We start from the raw sequence: 20375 nt of genomic DNA on the forward strand, positions 1-20375 counted from the left end.
ATTACTGAGTTACTGTTTAATAGTATAATACAGTTTTATCTTAAGACATACCAAGTATCTGTAGTCTAACATGGGCTGATGCTGAACCCATGGCATTCTTCAATTTTAACTCATAGGTGCCACTGTTCAGTCGAGTTGCATCCTTGATAAGTATAGAAGCAAATTCTGTTGTGTTTTCAACAGACACTAGTGCACTGGTTTGTACCTCGTTGTTATTTTTGAACCACTCAATTGTGGGTATAGGCTTGCCTGAGATGCCTAGTTTTAACTTAACTGAAGTTCCTGCTTTATATTTCACCACTTCTGTATATTCTGGTGGCACATCGATTTCAGGTGCACCTTAAAAAACATAAGTTTAAAACATACATATTTTAGACTTGTATTTAACAAAGCCAAAAATAATTGTACTTTACTTAAGCAAATTTACATAAGCAATTTAATTACAGGCATTTTAGAAATACAAACTGAAGTAAAGACAGCATGTATAACTTAAATCATAAACCTAGAACAAGTTAGAACTAATTCTAACAAGAAAAAGCAACCACGTATACAAGTATAACCCCTTTGGCCATGGGGCATGGGTAGACTTCTGTTGCTTGAAGAATATTTTCTCAAGGAAGTGGTGGAATCACCATCCCTGGAAGTGTTCAAAAAAAGTATCGATGAGGTCCTCAGTGACATAGTTTAGTTGTGGTCTTGGCAGTGCTGGGGTAGTGGTTGGACTTGATGATCTTAAAGGTCTTTTCCAACCTAGCTGGTTCTATGATTCTATTCTATGATGAGACTTCAAAAGCGCAGATACAGCTAAAGATGTTCATTACAATCATGTCCAAATAGCTCACAGATATTCAAGCTTATTCAATCACTGTAAAGTAGCCTTCCATATTTAAAAGAATTATGGTTCCACAAAACATTGCTGCCTTTAAGCTTCCTACTGCTACTACCACAAAATAGTACTGTTACAGCATTGCAAAAACACTTACCGTATGTATCCACACATGTTATAGGACCCACAACATCTGAGGGGTTACTAATGGAACCAATGGCATTCTTAGCAAAGATCCGGAATTCATATCGCGAATTCTGTGTCAGACCAGATATTGTAAACTGAGTCTCAATAACATTGGTGAAGCTAGCTTTTGTCCATCTGCCATCTGGAAGATCACGTTTTTCTACGATATATCCAGTGATCTTGCTACCACCATCAAATGCTGGCTTCTGCCATGTTAGAGTGATAGCAGTCTTGGAAATATCTGAGACACGAACATTTCTTGGTGGTTCTGCAGTAGGAAACATCACAGTATTGCTAATGAATAACAGCTGTTTTGGATATTGCCTTACTGTACATGACAGTGTATCACGGGGGGGGAGGGAGGGGCGGAAACCCCAACCAAACAAAAACAAAGCACTACTTAAATGGTTGGGCTTCTTTATTTTCTAGGACATACGTACCACAAGCATCAATTGCAAGGACTGGATCAGAAGCATGGCTTGCTTTTCCAATGCCAGCTGCATTTTCTGCGTAAACCCTAAATTCATAGATAAGGCCAGCACTGATGGTGGTGACTTTGAAGTGAGTTGTGCGAATGAGGGTCTTGTTAGCCTTCTGCCATAATATGCTATTCCTGTCTTTCATTTCCAGGTGGTATCCAGTGACTGCACTGCCACCATTAGTGACTGGCTCGTGCCATCCAACAGTAATACTCTCTCGGGTTACATTTGTGACCCATGGTGTGGAAGGAGGTCCAGGGGTAGCTGATTGACATAAAAAGAAGTGTTTAATTATTAACAATAATATTTTCAACATCAGAGCATTTAAACTTTGACCTATAGCATGAGAAGCATATTACTCACTGTAAGGAAGCTTGACAACCACACATTGTGAGTCTATGTGATCACTGATGCCAAAGCGGTTCTCAGCTTTGATGCGGAATTGGTATTCTTCTCCTGTTGTAAGCTTCATAACTTTAATAACAGTTCTAGCAACAGTTGCAGACACTTCAGACCAAGCAGCAGTACTTGTTTCTCTTTTCAGTACAATATAGTTGGTAACTTGACTACCACCATCATAAGCTGGAGGCTGCCATCTGAGTATTACACTCTCTTCAGTGATATCGCTAAGGACAACAGGACCAACAGGAGGACCTGGTCTATCCAGCACAACAATATTAACAAATGATTTTGTGGTGCCACTTGAGTTGGCGGCAGTAATGTCATATCTTCCAGCATCAGCAGCCACACTTTCTTTAAGGTTAATGATGAGACTTTCTGCAGTGGTTTCTGTGTGAAATCTCATTGTAGGTTTCAGTGGAGCACCATCTCTAGACAATGTCACCTTTGGCACTGGTTTTCCAGAAACTGGAATTTCAACTTTCAGGTTTGATCCCGCTCGAATATATACAGTGTTATGAGGGAAGCCCTTCATGTCAATCTCAGGAGATTCTGAAAAAGAAAACATTTTCAAGCCATTAAGAATTTTCATTCTTTTTAAATATGAATCCAATTTCATGCATATCAACCCTTATCTTATGTCAGGAAACATACCTAATTGTTCTTTAACTGTAACAGGGACCAGTAGTTCCTTAGGATCACTTAAACCAGCTTGGTTTTCTGCAGACACTCTGAAGAAATAGTCAACGTTCTCCTTAAGACCACGAACAACATGATGAGTTGTCTTTACAACTGCAAACTTAACCCATTTTTGCTGTCCTTTCTCAAGACCTTCAATGAGATAGCTCACAATTCTGCTTCCACCATCATGTTCTGGTTTTAGCCATGAAAGAGAAACGCTGTCCTTAGTGACATTTGTTACTCCAAGTTTTTCTGGTGGGCTGGGTTTTTCTGAGAGAAAAAAAATGTGCAACAGATTAAATAATATAGCAAGTATTTACATTTTATATTAGCAATTACACAGGAGTACCATCTGGATTGAGAAAATGTGTGTTGAAATAATTTGTACATTAGAGACATTTTAAGTAAAATGCAAGCAAGATTAAAATTTAAGCTATTTCTTAGCTCTTATTCATTTGTAAAACCACAAACATACCTAGCACAAAAATATCTTTTTACTGTGAATAGATTTAAAGCTTCTTCTATTATTTTGAAGTAAACATTTTGAGACACATTTTGCTTTAAATATTAAAAAATATTTTTCTTAGAAGCACTCACCTGTTATTTTTGTGCCTTCCTTGGTCTCAGAAGGCGCTCCAACACCATACTCATTTTCTCCAGAAACCCGGAAGTAGTAAATGGCACCTTCTTGCAAGCCAGTCACTTTGTAGGACAGGCGATGACAATTGTTTGTCAAAGTGACCCACGCTTTTTTGCTAGCTTCTCGTTTTTCAATAACATAGTTCCTCACAGGTGCTCCACCATCATTTTCAGGAACATCCCAAGATAACACAGCAGATTCTTTAGTTACTTCTTTTACTGCAATATTAGATGGTGGCCCAGGAGTATCAAGAACTTTGACAATTAAAGTCAAGGTAGCAGTGTTCAGGATGTTTTGCAATGTTAAGGTGTATTTTCCAGAATCGTTTCTTGTTGCTTTTTCAATAGTAAGAGATGTGCAACTATCGGAAGTATCAATGCTTGCTCGTATTCGGAGATCAGTGTCCGGTTTGTTCCATGTTACATTTGGGACTGGTTTGCCTCTGAAAGGAACAGTCATTGTGAATGATCCACCAGCCTTTACAATTAAAGTCTTCCGCATTTCACTGTCAATATCAAAGGCAGGTTCTTCTTCTCTTTCTTTTGCCAGCTGAGGTTCTGAGACATCACTTGGTTCACTGACACCAATTTTGTTAATGGATTTCACTCTAAAGACGTACTCAGAGCCTGACACTAATCCAGATACAGTGTATTCTGTGCCTCTTAAGTTCTGAACAGCAGTGGTCCAATCAGTTTCATCAGTTTTCTTGTATTCAACTGTGTATCCTGTTACTGGAGCACCTCCATCAAACAGTGGCTTTGTCCACCCAATTGTGATATTTGACCTTGTAGAATCCATAATCTTAGGCTTAGATGGGGAAGATGGCAAGAAGATTGGATCTTCTGCCTTAATCAATGGTGTGGTTTCACTTGGAAGACTGAGGCCAGCAGCATTTTCTGCATAAACCCGGAATTCATATTCACATCCTTCACGGAGACCAGATGATTTCACTCTTAAATCATAAACTGGCTTTTTGTTTACACGAATCCATCTTAAGCTGGTTTTCTCACGTCTTTCAATTACATAGCCAGAGATCTCATTACCTCCATCAGACTCAGGTCTTGCCCAACACAGAGTTATTGAATCTTTGCTCACACTAGTGATCTCCAGAGATGTAGGTGGACTTGGAACTGTAAATGGGTCTAGAGCTTTGACAGCAACACTTTCCAGAGGCTCACCAACACCATATTTGTTAACTCCCATCACTCTGAAAATATACTCATTACCCTTCAGTAGTTTCGTCACTTTACAGGATGTTGTTCTAAGCTCTCCTTCACAAAGGGTCCATGCAAGTCTGCTTGTCTCACGTTTTTCTACAATATAATAATCAATATCTGCACCACCATTTTCTTGAGGAGGTCCCCATGATAAGTGGCACTTTTCAGCAGTAAGGCCATGTATTTCTAATGGGCCTGCAGGTGGGCCAGGTCTATCAAGCACTTTGCAGTTAATTGCCAAAGATTTTGTTCCTGCAACATTTTGTAATGTTAGTAAATACTGTCCTGAATCACCTCGGATACAGTCCTTAACAGTTATTGCAGTAGTGTAATCTGTTGAGGCTATTTCAACTCTAGCTTTTCCTTCAAGCTCCTTGCCATCCTTTGTCCATGAAATCACTGGTATTGGCCGCCCTGCAACATCAGCATTGACCTTAAACACTTCTCCAGCTTTCACAACTACAACATCCCTGAATTTGGCATCTATCATAATTCTTGGAGCCTCCACATCATCTTTTACAGTCACAGGTCCAGTTGATTCAGATGGCTGACTGAAAAGTCCAGCAGCATTCTTTGCAATCACACGGAATTCATATCTCTGGTCTTCTGTAAGTCCACCTACGTCAAAATATGTTTCTTGTACATTAGTAAAATTACATTTCAGCCAACGACCGTCTGGTATCTCTCTGCGTTCAATAATATATCCTGTTACTTTAGCTCCACCATCATATTCTGGTTTAGTCCATTTCAGTGAGACAGATGTTCTTGTAATATTAGTAACTTCTGGTTGACCAGGAGGATCACATGGATCTCTTGCAGCAACTGGCTCACATGACTTACTGCATTTGCCTATTCCAGCAATGTTTTCAGCATAGACACGATATTCATACAGCAGCCCTTCATCAAGTCCTGTAACTTTCATTTGTGTATCAGGTATCAGGCTTTTGTTGACTTTTGTCCAAAGAATGCTGCTTCTTTCTTTACGCTCCAAGTGATATCCTAGTACTCTGCTACCTCCATCATTAACTGGCACCTGCCAAGTTACAATCATGAAAGCTTTAGTTGCATGTGCCACATGAGGAGTTCCTGGTGGTCCTGGAGGCTTAAATGGATACTCTGCCACAACAGAAGAAGAATTCGTGTAAGTGCTTTTCCCATAGCGGTTTTCTGCACAAATACGGAACTGATATTCAGACCCAGTAGTGAGCTGAGATACTTTAATTGATGTTCTTGCAACTGCTGCAGATACTACACTCCACGTCGTTGTAGTGGTTTCTCGCTTCTCCACAACATAATTGCTAATATGGCACCCACCATCATATACTGGAGCTTTCCAAGACAGAGTTACACTATCGGCACTAACTTCGTCAATATGCACATCAGTTGGTGGTCCTGGTCTGTCAAGGACAACTACAGTTAAAGAAGCTGTTGTTGATCCAGCAGTATTTGAAAGATGTAATTCATAATTTCCCAAATCTTCATTTGAAGCTTCCTTAATAGACAGTGAAGTTGAAGTCTTTGAAGTATGAATATTTACTCTGGTTGTTTCTTTCAAGGGATTCCCATCCTTCTTCCAGCTAACAGTTGGAAGAGGTCGCCCTCTGAATGGCACATCAATCTTAAGATTATCTCCGGCTTTCACAGTGAATGTATTGAAAAGGAGCTCAGCAGATGGCTGGATTTCGATATCTTTTGCAATGACTGGGACACCAAGTTCTCTTGGATCACTTTTTCCTTTTTCATTAACAGCAATCACTCTGAAACTGTACTCTTCTCCCATACTTAAGCCTGTTATTGTTGCTTCTAAGGTTTTCACCTGTGTACATGCACTCCATTTTATACTTCCTTTAGTTTGCATTTCTACTATATAACCGGTGATTTTACTACCACCATCGCTCTCTGGCTTTTCCCATTTAATTGAAGCAGAGTTGCGAGTCACATCAACAAGAATGACCTTCGCAGGTGGTGAAGGTGGTTCAGAAACCTTAACTGGGTCAGGTGTTTCCGCTGGTAAACCAACCCCGTATTCATTTACTGCTAGAACACGGAAGTAATAACTACATCCTTCTTGTAGTTGAGTAACTTTGAAGGAATTCTTAGTGCAGTTGTTTGTAACAGTGGCATATGCCTTTCTTGTGGATTCTCGCTTTTCAACTACATAGTTGGTAATTTTAGCTCCACCATCAATAAGTGGTGGTTCCCAGGCTAATGTTACAAAATCTTTCTTCACTTCTCTGATTGTCAGGTTTACAGGAGCACTAGGTGTATCAAGCACCCTGACATTAACAAAAGCTGATTTTTTTCCACTGTTGTTCTCTAAAGTAAGATTGTATCTACCACTATCAAATCTATTCACATTATCAATGACCAGCATTGTATAGGAACTGGTGACTTCAATCTGAGCTCGCTCGCTAATTCTTCCTTCTGCTTTCTCCCATTTAACTTCAGGTTCTGGTCTTCCTTTGATGGTGACAAACAGGCGCAATGTACCACTAGCACGTACAGTGACTACTTTTCTGAGATCTGCATCAAGTTCAATTTCAGGAGGTTCAATCTTGTCAGCTGCTATGACTGTACCAGGTATAGTAGCAGGTTCTCCTACTCCTTCTGAGTTGATGGCACAGATGCGGAAGTTATACTCCTGGTTCTCTTTAAGTTTTGTTACGGTGAACTGTTTTGCTTGTAGGCCTGTTGGTGGGGTGCAGGTAGTCCATTCATCAGCGGCAGCTTCTTTTACTTCTACTACATATCCCTTAACTGGAGCACCACCATCATATATGGGCTTACTCCAGGCAAGGGAAACTGATGATCTGGAAGTATCTGTAACCTTCGGATTGCTTGGTGGACCTGGTGGATATAATACATCACAAGCTCGATAGAAAATGGACGGCTCACTGGGTTCCCCTACCCCTGCAGCATTTTCAGCAGAAACTCTAAATTCGTAGAAATGCCCATCAGTAAGACCTGTTACTCTGAATCGCAAGTCCGTCAGCCTTTTCTTATTGCATTTGGTCCACCGGATACCATCTTTGTCTCGTTTTTCAAGTATGTAACCTTCAATTTCAGCTCCCCCATTGTCTTCTGGGCGACCCCACGTTACCACCATTGAATCTTTTGTGATTGCTGAAACTTCAGGCGTTGAAGGAGGACCAGGGGGTTTGTATGGATTACGAGCCACAATTGGCTCAGATTCCAAGGGCTCTCCAATTCCATATTTGTTCACTGCCATTACACGGAAAATGTACTCATTGCCAGCAAGGAGTCTGGTTACTTTGTGGTTAAGAGCCTGCACCTCTGTTGCTACTTGTGTCCATGAAAGCCTGCTTGTCTCTCTCTTCTCAATGATATAATGTGAGATACTAGAACCACCATCATGTAAAGGTGGTGCCCATGCCAAGTAGCATTTTTCTGCAGTGACACCTGTAACCTTCAAAGGTCCTTCTGGAGGTCCTGGCCTGTCAAGCACTTTAACAGTGATCGGTATGGATTTTGTGCCACCAACATTTTTGAGGTTAAGAGTATAGTGACCTCCATCTACTCTTATACAGTCTTTGACAGTAAGAATTGTTTTCTGAATAGTAGATTTGATTTCCATTCTTGCGGTTGCTTCTTCAAGGTCTTTACCATCTTTTGACCATGTAATGTCAGGAATAGGTTTGCCATGGATATCAGCTTCAAGAACAAAGGTTTCTCCAGCATGAACAACAATGACATCTTTGTATTTAGGATCCAGTGAAGCCCCTGGTGCTTCAATTTCATCTCTGGCAGTAATGGGCCCTGTACTTTCAGACGGTTCACTCAAGCAACCTGCTGCATTTCTTGCAATTACTCTAAATTCATATCGTTGGTCTTCAACAAGACCACTTACTGTAAATTCTGTTTCCAACACATTTGTAAAGCTGGCTTTCATCCAGCGACCATCTGGTAGTTCTTTCTTTTCTACAATATATCCTGTTATTTTGCTTCCACCATCATACTCTGGTTTTTTCCATTTCAGTGTGATATTACTTCTTGTAACAACAATAGCCTCTGGGCGGCCAGGTGGGTCACAAGGATCTCGGGCAACATACAATTCTGATACTTTGCTGACTTTGCCAATGCCAACAATATTTTCAGCAGAAACTCTGAATTCATATTCAAGACCTTCTTCAAGGCCATCTGTTTTATATTTGGTATCTGCAATGAGTGACTTGTTCTGTTTTGTCCAAAGAATGCTATTCTTATCTTTACGTTCAAGATGGTAGCCTAGAACTTTGCTTCCTCCATCATTAACTGGTTCGTGCCATTCTACAATCATATGGTCCTTGGAAGCTGTAGTTACAAATGGGGTTCCAGGTGGCCCAGGCACCTTGTAGGGGTATTGCACAACAACTGGTTTAGAATCCAAAGGAGAGCTCTTCCCATATCTGTTTTCAGCAGAAATCCTGAATTGGTATTCAGAACCTGTCTTAAGCTTTGTTGCTTTGATAGTTGTTCTGGCAACAGTTGCTGACACAATGCTCCACGTGGTAGTGGTTGTGTCACGCTTTTCTACTATGTAGTTGCTTATCTGACAGCCACCAGTATAATCAGGTGGATCCCATGATAAAACAACAAAATCTGCACTAACTTCGTCAAAGCGGACAGGTCCTCGTGGTGGGCCAGGCTTTTCCAGTACAATTATGCTTAGATGCTCTGTTGCCGTACCTGCTGTGTTTGTTGCTGTTACTGTATATTTACCAAAGTCTTCCTTGTTGCTTTCTTTAATATTTAATATAGTTGATGTTGATGTGTCCTGAATATGTAATCTGGTTGTCTGTTTCAGTGGCTGCTCATCTTTTGTCCAAGTAATAGTTGGTTTAGGTCTACCTATAAATGGTACTTCTACCTTCAGATCTTCTCCAGCCTGTACACTGTAGGTATTAAACATCAGTTTGAAACTTGGCTCAATTGTCAAGTCTTTAGCTATCACAGGAATTCCAAGGGCTCTGGGATCGCTTTTGCCTTTTTCATTGTAGGCAATCACACGGAATTGATATTCCTGTTCTGGACTCAAACCAGACACAATTGCATTGCATGTTTTGGTCTCACTAACGACACTCCATTTCTCTGTTCCTTTAGGCAGCATTTCAACAATATATCCCAAAATTCTGCTACCTCCATCATGTTCAGGTTTTTCCCATGTAAGAGATGCACTTCTCTGAGTCACATCAGTGAGTGTTACTTTCCCAGGAGGCAGAGGTGGCTCTGAGGCTTTGACAGCATCTTTGGTTTCAGCTGGAACACCAATCCCAAATTCATTTTCAGCCATAACTCTGAAGTAATAAATTGCTCCTTCTGTAAGATTTTCAACTTTGAAACTTGTCTTGCCACACTTAGCACTTACATTTGCAAATGCCTTTCTGGTTGACTCACGCTTGTCTATTACATAGTTCTTTATCTTTGAACCACCATCGATAATGGGTGGTTCCCAAGATAATACAGCAGAATCCTTCTTTATATCCTTTACCACTAAGTTTTGAGGTCGTCCTGGTGTGTCCAAGACTTTCACCGTAACAAATGCAGATTTAGAACCACTGCTGTTCTCCAACTTAAGAATGTACTTGCCAGCATCATTTCTATCACAGTTGTCAATTGAAAGTTGTGTGTAGTTTACGCCTTTGTCAATCTGAACTTTTTCTGTGAATTCACCTTCTTCTCGAGACCACACGATGTCAGGTGTTGGTCGTCCCCTGAATGGTATGTGAATTCTAGCAGACCCACCAGCTCTAACCACTATCCCTTTCCTTAGCTCTGAATCAATATTAAGTTCAGGAGCTTCAAGTTTGTCTTCAGGCTTAATAGTACCAGGAACTGATGCAGCCTCTCCTACACCAATCTTGTTGAGGGCACACACTCGTAGTTTATATTCTTGATGTTCAGTAAGCTTTTTGATTTCGAATCGAGTGGCACGTATACCTGTCTGTGCAGTAACAAGTGACCATTCATCTTCATCAGCTTTACAGATTTCTACAAGGTATCCCTGGATCTCACAACCACCATCATAAATAGGTTTACTCCAGCCAAGTGTAACTGAACTTCTGGTTGTGTCCACAACATGGGCATTTGTAGGTGGGCCAGGCTTGAACATGGGGTCACAAGCTTTAAAGTAAGGAGAAACTTGACTTGGTTCACCCACTCCAGCAGCATTTTCAGCAGAAACTCTGAATTCATATTCATGATCTTCTGTTAAGCCTGTAACTCTTAATCGCAAATCTGTAATCCTGCGTTTATTGCATTTTATCCATCTGATGCCTGTTCGGTCTCTCTTTTCTACAATGTAACCTATGATTTCACTACCTCCATCACTGTCTGGCCGGGTCCAGCAGACAGTCATAGAATCCTTTGTAATGTTAGTAATTTCCAAGGCCTTTGGTGGTCCAGGAACCACAAATGGATTTTTCATCATTACTGGCACAGATTCCAATGGCTCACCAACCCCATATTTGTTAACCGCCATAATACGGAAAACATATTCATTTCCTTCCAAGAGTTTTGTTACTTTCAGCATTGTAGGTAAAACCTCTGAAGCAACAACAGTCCATGCTAGGCGACTAGTTTCTCTCTTCTCTACGATGTAGTGAGAAATATCACTGCCACCATCATGAAGAGGAGGAGCCCATGCTAATGAACATTTTTCAGCTGTGACTCCTGTCACTTGGACTGGGCCCTCTGGAGGTCCTGGCCTGTCCAAGACTTTTACATTTACTGTTGCTGTCTTTGTTCCTGCAACATTAGAGGCTTCTAAAATGTACTGTCCACCATCAACTCTAATAGCATCTTTTACAATTATTAATGCATTGAAATCTGTGTTCTTGATTTCATACCTAGCAGTTTCCTCAAGTTCTTTATCTCCTTTGTACCACTTAATAGTTGGCAGTGGTTTCCCATGAACATCACCCTCAAGTCTGAATGTTTCACCAGCATTTACAACAATTGTGTCTTTGTACTTTGGATCCATTGAAATTCGTGGAAGTTCAACTTCATCCCTTGCTGTTATTGGTCCTGTACTGTCAGAAGGTTTGCTTATGGCACCTGCAGCATTCTTTGCAATTACTCTAAATTCATATCTTTGGTCTTCAGTAAGCCCTGTTACAGTGAACTGAGTTTCAATGATATTTGTGAAGCTAGCTTTCATCCAGCGACCATCTGGTAAGTCACGTTTTTCTACAATATAACCAGTAATCTTACTTCCACCATCATATTCTGGTTTGGTCCACTGTAGAGTAATAGAACTTCTTTTTATTATTATAGCTTCTGGGCGACCTGGATGATCACATGGGTCACGAGCCACATAGCACTCAGACACTTTACTTGTTTTGCCTACACCAACAATATTTTCTGCAGAAACTCGAAACTCGTATTCGATTCCTTCTTCAAGGTTAGTTGTCTTAAAGCTTGTGTCCTGAATAATAGTCTTGTTCACTTTAGCCCATAAAATGCTGTTTTTCTCCTTTCTCTCAAGATGGTAGCCCAACACTCTACTGCCACCATCATTTATTGGTTCATGCCACTGTACAACCATGGAGTCTTTTGTAACAATTGTCACAAATGGTGTGCCAGGAGGTCCTGGTTCCTTGTAGGGATACTGTGCTACAACTGGTGCAGAATCCAGTGCAAAGCTCTGCCCGTACCTGTTCTCAGCAAATATTCTGAACTGGTATTCTGAACCAGTTTTCAGTTTAGTCACCTTCAGTGTAGTTCTTGCAACAGTAGCTGAAACAGTTTCCCATACAGTGGTTGTTGTATCTCTCTTGTGAACAATATAGTTGGTGATCTGGCAGCCGCCTGTGTAAGCTGGGGGATTCCACGATAGGGTAATACTTTCTGCACTTATTTCATCAAACTTCACAGGTCCTACCGGAGGGTCAGGTTTATCTAGAGTTATAATTTCAACAGAAGCAGACTTCTGCCCAACAACATTAGCCACAGTGATTTCATAAGTGCCACTGTCCTCTTTGCTAGTTTCTTTAATATTCAGTATAGTGAGGTCAGTCAAATCACTAACATTGACTCTTGTTGTCTGCCTTAATGGCTGGCCATCTTTTACCCAGGTTACAGTTGGTTTAGGTCGACCCGCAATTGGTACTTCTACTTTCAGATCTTGTCCCACTTGGATACTGTAACTATGAAAAGCAGGTCTTACATCAGGTTCAATCACCAGGTCTTTGGCAACTATTGGAACTGCAAGGGCTCTAGGATCACTCTTACCCTTTTCATTCACAGCCATTACTCTAAAAAGATATTCTTCCCCTTGAGTTAGGTTAGTAATGACTGCTTCAAGCGTTTTCACACGAGCACACTCTGACCACTTCTCACTACCCTTTGCTTGCATTTCAACAATGTATTGTATGATTTTGCTGCCACCATCATGTTCAGGTTTTTCCCAGCTTAGTGAGACACTGTTTCTTGTGACATCATCCACTGTTATTTTCCCAGGAGGCTGTGGAACTTCAGCAACTTTAATTGGATCACTGGTTTCTGCAGGGAGGCCAATTCCATATTCATTCTCAGCAGAGATTCTAAAGAAGTAATAGCAGCCCTCCTGAAGTTGATCTACTTTCCATGAAGTCTTGTGGCAGTTTGTTACAACAGCTGCATATGCCTTTCGTGTTGCTTCACGTTTTTCAATAATGTAATTCTTTATTTTTGCTCCACCATCCAAGAGAGGAGGCTCCCATGAAAGTGAAACAGAGTCTTTAGTAATTTCTCTGATTTTTAAATTAACAGGTGCACTTGGGGTATCCAGTACCCTTACACTGACAAAGGCAGACTTTGTTCCACTGCTGTTTTCTAAAGTCAGAGTATACTTTCCAGTATCAAATCTGTTAACGTTGTCTAGAACAAGGGAAGTAAAGCTGCTAGTGGTATCAATAATAGCTGCCTCTCTGATGTCACCATCCATTTTACCCCATTTTACTTCAGGTGTTGGACGACCTCTGATGGGAACAAACAGTCTTAAGGAACCTCCTGCCCTCACATTTACAATCTTCCTTAATTCCATGTCAAGGTCAAGGTCTGGTGCTTCCATCTTTTCTTCCACAATAACAGTACCAGGAACATCTGCATGCTCTCCAACTCCTGCTTTATTAACTGCACATATGCGGAATTTGTATTCATGTTTTTCCACCAATTTTTCTACTTCCATGTGAGTATTCTTAATTCCAGTTGGAGGTGTACAAATTGCCCATTCACCGTCACTTACATCACATTTTTCCACAATGTATCCCTGAATTTCAGAGCCACCATCATAGATGGGTTTACCCCATGAAAGGAAAACTGAAGATCTTGTAACATCCACAACTTTAGGATTATTGGGTGGACCTGGCTTGTAAATAGGATCACATGCTTTGTAGTAAATGGAAGGTGGGCTTGGCTCACTGAGACCTGCAGCATTTTCAGCTGAAACTCTATACTCGTAATCATGATTTTCTATAAGCCCAGTCACTCTGTATCGCAGTTCACTGATCAGGCGCTTGTTACATCTTGTCCAGCGAATACCTTCCTTATCTCGTTTTTCAAGGACATAACCTAGGATTTCACTACCACCATCTGAGGCTGGCCTTTCCCATACAACTATCATAGAATCCTTGGTAATGGCAGTTACTTCTGGTGCCTTCGGTGGAAGTGGCACTACAAATGGGTTCTTTGCAAGTATTGGTTCAGACTCGAGAGGCTCACCAACACCATATTTATTGACTGCCATGATGCGGAAAACATACTCATTTCCTTCTAAAAGTTTTGTAACTTTGCAATTTAGGGTTTGCACATTTGAGTCAATGACCGTCCACACCAAGCGACTGGTTTCTCTTTTTTCTACAACATAGTGTGAAATATCGCTACCACCATCTTGTAGTGGAGGTTTCCATGACAGCATGCATTTTTCAGCAGTAACACCTGTAATCTCAATGGGTCCTTCTGGTGGTCCAGGTCTGTCAAGAACTTTGACATTAACAGGAACTTTCTTTTCACCTGCAACATTCTTTGCCAGTAATACATACTGACCACTGTCAACTCTAATGGCTTCCTTCACACTAAGGCTTGTTGCAAAATCAGTACTTTTTATTTCCAGACGAGCAGTGTTTGCCAGCTCACGATCACCTTTTAACCACTGAATGGAAGGTATTGGTTTGCCATGAACATCAGCTTCAAGCTTGAATGACTCACCAGCATTCACTACAATAGTGTCTTTGTATTTTGGATCCATACTTATCTGAGGTGGTTCTACTTCATCTCTTGCTGTAATTGCCCCTGAGCTCTCAGATGGTTCACTGAAAACACCTGCAGCATTTCGTGCTATAACACGGAACTCGTACCTCTGGTTTTCAACTAGACCAGTTACTTCAAATTGGGTATCAATGACATTTGTAAAGCTTGCTTTCATCCAACGACCATCAGGTAGCTCCTTCTTTTCAACAACATAGCCTGTGATCTTACTTCCACCATCATATACAGGTTTCTTCCATTGAAGTGTTACTGAGCTTCTTGTGACAATTATAGGTTCTGGACGACCTGGAGGGTCACAGGGGTCATGTGCAGTATAGCATTCAGATGCTCTACTTGCTTTTCCAATGCCCACTATGTTTTCTGCATAAACTCTGAACTCATATTCGAGACCTTCCTCAAGTCCAGTTGTCTTAAATTTGGTATCTGGAATAGGTGCTTTATTCAGTTTAGCCCAGAGAATACTGTTTCTTTCTTTGCGCTCCAGGTGATACCCAATGATCTTGCTGCCACCGTCATTGACTGGTTCATTCCACTGTACCACCATGCTGTCTTTTGACACGTTTGTTACAAAAGGTGTTCCAGGTGGACCGGGAACTTTAAATGGATACTGCGCTACAATTGACTCTGAAGTAAGATAGGTACTCTTCCCGTATCTATTCTCGGCTGCGATTCTGAATTGATATTCACATCCAGTCTTTAATCGACATGCTTTTATAGTTGTTCTTGCAACAGTAGCTGACACCATCTGCCAAGTCGTGGTCGAGGTGTCTCTTTTTTCTACAATGTAATTATTGATAGAGCTACCACCATCATACTTAGGTGGTTCCCAGGAAATGGTGATACTATCTGCTGTTACTTCGTCTACTTTTACTGGTCCAGTTGGAGGTCCTGGTTTGTCAAGGACAACAATATTTAGGGTCTCAGTTGCCTCACCTGCAGAGTTTGTAAGTTTAACTAAGTACGTCCCCACATCATCTCTGCATGCTTCTTTTATTGTTAACACTGTGTTATTTTCTGAACTTTCTGCATTTACTCTTGTAGTCTGCTTCAATGCAATATCATCTTTATGCCAAAACACTGCTGGTTTGGGTCGTCCAACAAAAGGAACATCAACCTTTAAGTCCTCTCCTGCTAGAACACTGAAAGTGGTAAACAGTAATTTGAAAGCTGGTGGAATCACAAGGTCTTTTGCAACAACTGGTATACCCAGCTGGCGAGGATCGCTGATACCTTTCTCATTCTGAGCTGAAACACGGAAGATGTATTCTTCGCCTTGGATCAAGCCTGTGATAGTGGCTTCAGTAACTTTTACTGTAGCACAAGGTGACCACTTTTCACTGCCCTTGCTTTGCATTTCTACAATGTAGCCCAGAATTCTGCTACCACCATCATGTTCAGGTTTTTCCCAAGATAAAGATACACTATTGCTTGTCACATCCAGCAAAGTTATTTTCCCAGGTGGAAGTGGTCTTTCTGATACTTTTACAGATTCTGAAGTTTCAACTGGAAGGCCTATTCCATATTCATTTTCAGCTAGTACTCTGAAGTAGTAGTTGCAGCCTTCTTGCAGTGAATCGACTTTCCAGCTGGTCTTGTGGCAATTGGCATTAACAGTTGAATAAGCTTTTCTTGTTGATTCACGCTTTTCAACAATGTAATTTTTTATCTTAGAGCCACCATCTATGAGAGGAGGCTCCCATGTGAGTGTAGCTGATGACTTTGTAACTTCTTTTATTTTCAAATCTTGAGGTGCCCCTGGGGTATCAAGAACTCTGACATTCACAAATGCTGACTTACTACCTGAGCTGTTTTCAATTGTCAGTATGTATTTGCCACTATCAAATCTATTTACATTTTCAACAATAAGTAGAGTATAAGAACTTGTTGATTCAATGCTTGCTCTATCCAAAGATTCCCCATGTTCTCTTGTCCATTTTACTTCAGGTGCTGGTCTTCCTTTGATTGGGACAAAGAGCCGTAGAGTACAGCAGGCTCTAATAGTGACAACTTTACGCAGCTCTGCATCAAGTTCAATCTCTGGAGGTAGCATTCTCTCTTCAGCTTTTGGAGTACCAGGAACAAGAGCAGGTTCTCCAAGACCTTCAGAGTTCATAGCATATATTCGTATTTTATACTCTTGATTTTCTTTTAGGTTAGTGATGGTAAAAGACGTGGCCTTTAGACCTATTGGTGGCGTTACAATCTTCCACTCGTCTTCTTCAGGTAGTGCTATCTCAACCATGTAACCTGTGATCTCTGAACCACCATCATATATTGGTTTGTTCCACGCTATTGTAATTGAAGACTTGCTGCTGTCCAAAACACGAGGATTACCTGGGGGACCAGGCTTAAATACAGTATCACAAGCTTTATAGAATGGACTGGTTGGGCTTGGCTCACTGACGCCAGCAGCATTTTCAGCCATGACTCTATATTCATATTCATGACCTTCTGTCAGTCCAGACACTTTATAACGTAAGTCAGTAACAACCCGTTTATTACACTTCACCCACCGCAGACCAGCCCTGTCTCGACGTTCCACGATATAGTTAGTTATTGGGCTCCCACCATCAGAATCAGGATGGCCCCAACAGACAACCATAGAATCTTTTGTAATTGCTGTAACTTCAGGTGTTTTAGGTGGATCAGGTGGCACATATGGATTTACTGCAAGAACGGGCTCTGATTCCAGAGGCTCACCAACTCCATATTTGTTAACGGCCATAACACGGAACACATACTCATTGCCCTTCAACAGCTTAGTAACCTTCAGTTTAGTTAATGGAACTTCTGTGGCTACAGCTGTCCATGCCAGTCTACTGGTTTCACGTTTTTCAACCATATAATGGTCAATCTTTGCTCCTCCATCATCCAGTGGAGGTAGCCATGACAGCACACATTTTTCTGCAGTGACTTCAGACACAGCCAAAGGTCCTTCTGGGGGACCAGGTCTATCAAGAACTTTAACATTGAAGATATGCTTAGCAAAGCCACCAGGATTTGTTGCAGTAAGTGTGTAGGCACCGCCATCTCTTCTTGAAGAGTCTCTATTGGTGAGAACAGTAGAGAAATCTGCCATTTTAATTTCTAATTTTGCTGTGTCTTCAAGTTCTTTTTCTCCTTTTGTCCATGTCATAGTTGGTGGAGGGCGGCCTGAAACATCAGCCTCAAGTCTGAAAACTTCACCTGCTTTCAGCACTAATGTGTCTTTATATTTAGCATCCACCTTTATCTTTGGTGCTTCAATGTCATCTCTACAAGTTATTGCATCTGATGGCTCAGAGGGCTGACTAACAGCCCCCCCAGCATTCCTAGCAATCACACGGAATTCATAGGCAGCATCTTCTGTCAAGCCACTTACAGTGAATTCAGTCTCTAATATATTGCTGAAATTAGCTTTTAGCCAACGGCCATTAGGAAGGTCTCTTTTTTCAACGGTGTAGCCAGTTATCTTAAACCCACCATTATATTCTGGTTTAGTCCACTTCAGTGTAATTGCATGTCTTGTAATGTTCAGAGGTATTGGCTTACCAGGTGGATCTATTGGGTCTAGGGCAAACATAGGCTCAGATGGCTTGCTTGGCTTACTCTTTCCAGCCAGATTTTCTGCTATAACACGGAATTCATATGCAATGCCATCAGTAAGTCCAGTTGATTTAAAGATATTGCCTGATACCAGCATTTTACTTACAGTCTGCCAAAGAATGCTATTTCGTTCTTTTCTTTCAATGTGATATCCCAAAATTGGGCTTCCACCATCAGTAACTGGCTCATTCCAGCTAATGGTCATGGTTTCTTTGGTGACTGCTATCACCTGAGGAGTTCCAGGAGGCCCAGGTACCTTAAATGGGTAGTTGGCAACTACAGACTCTGAAGTAATGGCTGGACCAATTCCATATCTGTTTTGAGCTTTAACACGGAACTGATACTCAACTCCAGTAGTGAGACGAATGGCTTTAAATGTAGTACGTATCACTGTGGTTGCCAGTTCAGTCCATGTAGTACTGTCAGTCTGACGCATTTCCACAACATAGCTGCTTATTGGTACACCACCATCATTCAAAGGAGGCTCCCATGAGAATGACAGAGAGTCAGATGAAATTTCATCGAATTTTATTGGTCCAGTAGGTGGTCCAGGTATGTCATGAACCTGAACTGTGATTACTTCACTAACTTCTCCAACAATATTTTTAGCTGATAATGGGTATCGACCACTATCACTTCGTTTACATTCATTGATGGTTAGTATAGTAGCAGTTGCAGTATTTTCATAATTTATTCTTTGTGTTTGCTTAAGTATCTCATCTTCTTTCCTCCAAGTCACAGTAGGCCTTGGACGACCAAGCACAGGGATTTCAATCTTTATATTGTCACCAGCTTTGGCAATGACTGTTTTCTGGTAGATACCCCGGAGGTCAAACTCTGGTAGCATTGTTTGCTCTCTGATAATAACTGGCCTGCTTTCTCTTGGGGCACTTCTTCCAGCACTGTTAACTGCCATAACCTGGAAAGTATACTCCTCATTTTCAGTTAGATTCTTTACTACACAGTCCAGTGTTTTTACAGTGGTGATGTGTGCCCACTGGTTTGTTCCTTTCCTCTGTGCTTCAATTACATACCCAGTGATCTTGCTGCCACCGTCATGTTCTGGTTTTGGCCAAGCCAGGCTAACTGAGTTCCGTGTTACATCCATAATATTAAGACTCTCAGGTGGTGATGGTGCCTCCGAAGCTCTTATGGGCTCTGTGGTTTCAGCTGGTTCACCAATACCATACTCATTTTCAGCCAGCACTCTAAAATAGTATTCACACCCCTCAGCCAAATTAGTAATCCTAAAGGAGCACTTCTGGCAGTTGGTGGTGACTGTTGAATATGCTTTCCGAGTTGATTCACGTTTCTCGACAATATAGTTTGTTATACGTGAACCACCGTCTATTAGAGGCATATCCCATTGGAGAGTGATGCTGTCTTTGGTTATTTCTCTAGGCTTAAGGTTTATTGGTGGACCTGGTGTATCCAAGACTTTTACATTTACAAAGCCAGTTTTCTTACCAGCAGCATTTTCAAGAGTCATTACATATTTTCCTGCATCATATCTGGTGCACTCTGTGACAATCAAGAGTGTAAAAGAATCTGTATTTTCAATACTGGCACGTCCTTTGAGTGAAACATCATCTTTTGTCCATGTAACTTCTGGAGTTGGACGCCCTTTAATTGGCACAAAAATACGAATAGTTAATCCAGCTCTAACAACAAGTGTTCTTCTTAGTTCAGCATCTAATTCAAAGTCAGGAATTTCTTCCCGGTCTTTGATTTCCACACTTGAAATTATTGCTGGTTCACCAACACCTGCAGCATTCATGGCAGAGATTCTGAAATTGTATTTGGCTCCTGTCTGCAGATGAGCAACAACAAACTGAGTGATTCTTAAAGCAGTCCCTGTTGTGTCTTTTACCCATTCTTCTTCTCCTTCTTTTTGATGCTCCACTATATAGCCAGTGATGTCAAGACCACCATCATAGTGAGGCTTGCTCCAGGCTAAAGATGCACTTGTCTTTGTAGTATCAGTCACTCTTGGATTTGCAGGTGGACCTGGTGGGTCTGAAAAGTGAGCAAAAGATAAAACATTGCATTACCTAAGAATTCACTCTTACACTGTCTGAATGTCCTCTCTAACCATGCCACCCACCCACAAAAAAGAA

General features: G+C 41.2%; 1 protein-coding gene across 1 annotated transcript in view; it reads right to left on the minus strand.

Moving 5' to 3' along the window:
• Positions 1-20375, minus strand: part of TTN (titin) — a gene marked incomplete at its 5' end in the record, with an annotated part of 249006 nt that overhangs the window by 25776 nt on the left and 202855 nt on the right. The window contains 6 exons of the mRNA XM_080620353.1: positions 52-339; positions 984-1280; positions 1453-1755; positions 1855-2442; positions 2545-2841; positions 3169-20274. Coding sequence (XP_080476479.1) covers positions 52-339; positions 984-1280; positions 1453-1755; positions 1855-2442; positions 2545-2841; positions 3169-20274 — 18879 coding nt within the window. The remainder of the gene's footprint in view (positions 1-51; positions 340-983; positions 1281-1452; positions 1756-1854; positions 2443-2544; positions 2842-3168; positions 20275-20375) is intronic.

Source organism: Psittacula echo (assembly GCF_963264785.1).
Source record: "Psittacula echo genome assembly, chromosome: 6".
NCBI classification, from domain to species: domain Eukaryota; kingdom Metazoa; phylum Chordata; class Aves; order Psittaciformes; family Psittacidae; genus Psittacula; species Psittacula echo.